Here is a 1,868-nt window from a genome sequence, read left to right on the forward strand (position 1 = left end):
CATTACCTTTGCCCCTTCGGGTAGATCCTTGGCTTCTGGCTCAGCCCTTGTGGCCTTCACTCTGTTTTTCAGTCTGATGCTGGTCTGAGGACTCCTCTGCATTCTTGCCTTCTGTACAGACACGTGGCCGAGAGGAAGCTCAGACTTGACAGCCGGCGCCCCTGCTTGGTTCTGAGATATGATGGTGTTGAACTTGTTCGCCAGCGTGGCCACGGTGCTGGGTTTGATCGTCACACTCAGTCGATATTCCGCCTTCCTCGCATTCTTCATGTCCAGCCTCCCGTTCTTTGAATCTTTCCTCCGAAGCTTTACAGCCTGAGTCTTCACAAAGCTCTCGCCCTCCAGAGTCTCCTTCATCATCTTGGCTCGCGACGCATAGGTGAGGCTGCTTCTCCGACCCACTCGCACTCCCGCCTTGAAACTCTCCGATTTCTTGACCGGATTCACCTTCAGGGAAGGGTCAGAGTCCTTCCGCGCTTTGTACGCAGCAGCTTCGATTTTCTTGACCACGGGCGCCTTCTCTGCTGGGGACTCGTGGGCGTGCGGGAGAGAAGGAGACAGTCTGCTGAAGTTCTCCTCTTCAACGATGTCTGGTTTGGAATTCTTTCTTTTGTTGACTTTAGCATATTCGGGGATGGGTTTTCCTTCTGCGGTTGTGGTCGTGGTCGTGGTTGTGGAGGATGTTGGCAGGGAAGACGAGGAAGTAGAGAGAGAAGACGAGGTTGAGGACAGGGGACTTCTCAGCTCTCTTCTCCTTCTCTGCGACGCCCGGAGTGACGACCTGAATCCCCCAGTTCGAGTAAATCTGAAGGAGCCTCTTCTCACCGTCTCGGGCGTTTTGACGACCGTGATGTTCAGCTTTGCAGTCACGTTCTTGTTTGATATTATTGTAATGGAGTCTAGATTTCTGCTGACGGGTTCCACCGTGGTCGTGGTCCCCGGTAGAGAGCCAGTGGCTTTCACCTTCCGGTCTGGACTCGTGTCAGTTGCAGTGTCATCTTTTAAGCGACTGTGCAACAGAATCTTTTTCACGCCAGACTTCGCGACGGCTTTTGGTTCATGGGAGAGTGTGTTTTTGGTATGCTTCTTGTCCTTATCTTTTCCAATGGCTTTCAGGTTCTCTGTGCTGTATGCAGAGAACTTGGAGAATGGCGAAGAGAAGCCCCTGCCGCCCAGACTCCAGCTGCTGCTGTTACTACTGCTCGCAATGTTGCTTGGTTCGCCGCTGGTAAAATTCATGCCCTCGTAAGTCAGGTTATTCACATGGTTATGGAACCTGGCCTTCACGGTGTCGAGCGTGCTGGACTTGGCCAAGGAGGAGAGCGTCGCGCGCCCCAGGGGGTCCTGCGACGAGCGCGACACGGGCTCGAGGGTGCGGGAGCGCAGGGCCGCCAGCGAGGGCGCGGACGGCACCGGTGACGCCGAGGAGCTGGACGAGGCTCCGGCGCCCGCGCGGCCCGGGAGCGTCTCCACGGAGGGGGTTGAGCCGTAACGGTTATGGAGAAACGATTTTTGGTATATCTGAGTTTTCTTCAGAGGAGATTCATACTTGGCCATACGAGAATGTATGAGTGAGTAAGTCTTCAAGTCCACGAGGTCCGCAGGATCACACTTATCTGACTCACTGTCGGTCTCACACTTTTCACTCTCTTCCACTGGCGCACTAACACTGTCTGTAATACTTTTAGACACATCAACGTCAACACCACATTCACTTTCACTGGGTTCTTTGGAGAGCAGCACGTCAAGTACGTCCGTATCTTTGGTAACCAATTCTGGGGGTTCCACCTTGGAGGGCAGTTGAGCTTCGGCGTCTCTGGCGACGGCGTCCGGGGAGGAGTCGGCGTCGCCCGCCTTCGTGCCGTCGC

The 1,868-nt window shown here is 54.9% G+C and overlaps 1 protein-coding gene across 1 annotated transcript in view; it reads right to left on the reverse strand.

Moving 5' to 3' along the window:
* Positions 1 to 1,868, reverse strand: part of LOC119589299 (serine-rich adhesin for platelets-like) — a 6,087-nt gene that overhangs the window by 1,523 nt on the left and 2,696 nt on the right. The window contains exon 3 of the mRNA XM_037937922.1: positions 7 to 1,775. Within this exon, the coding sequence (XP_037793850.1) occupies positions 7 to 1,775 (1,769 nt within the window). The remainder of the gene's footprint in view (positions 1 to 6; positions 1,776 to 1,868) is intronic.

The sequence above is a fragment of the Penaeus monodon genome, chromosome 25 (genome assembly GCF_015228065.2).
Source record: "Penaeus monodon isolate SGIC_2016 chromosome 25, NSTDA_Pmon_1, whole genome shotgun sequence".
In the NCBI taxonomy this organism is placed as follows: domain Eukaryota; kingdom Metazoa; phylum Arthropoda; class Malacostraca; order Decapoda; family Penaeidae; genus Penaeus; species Penaeus monodon.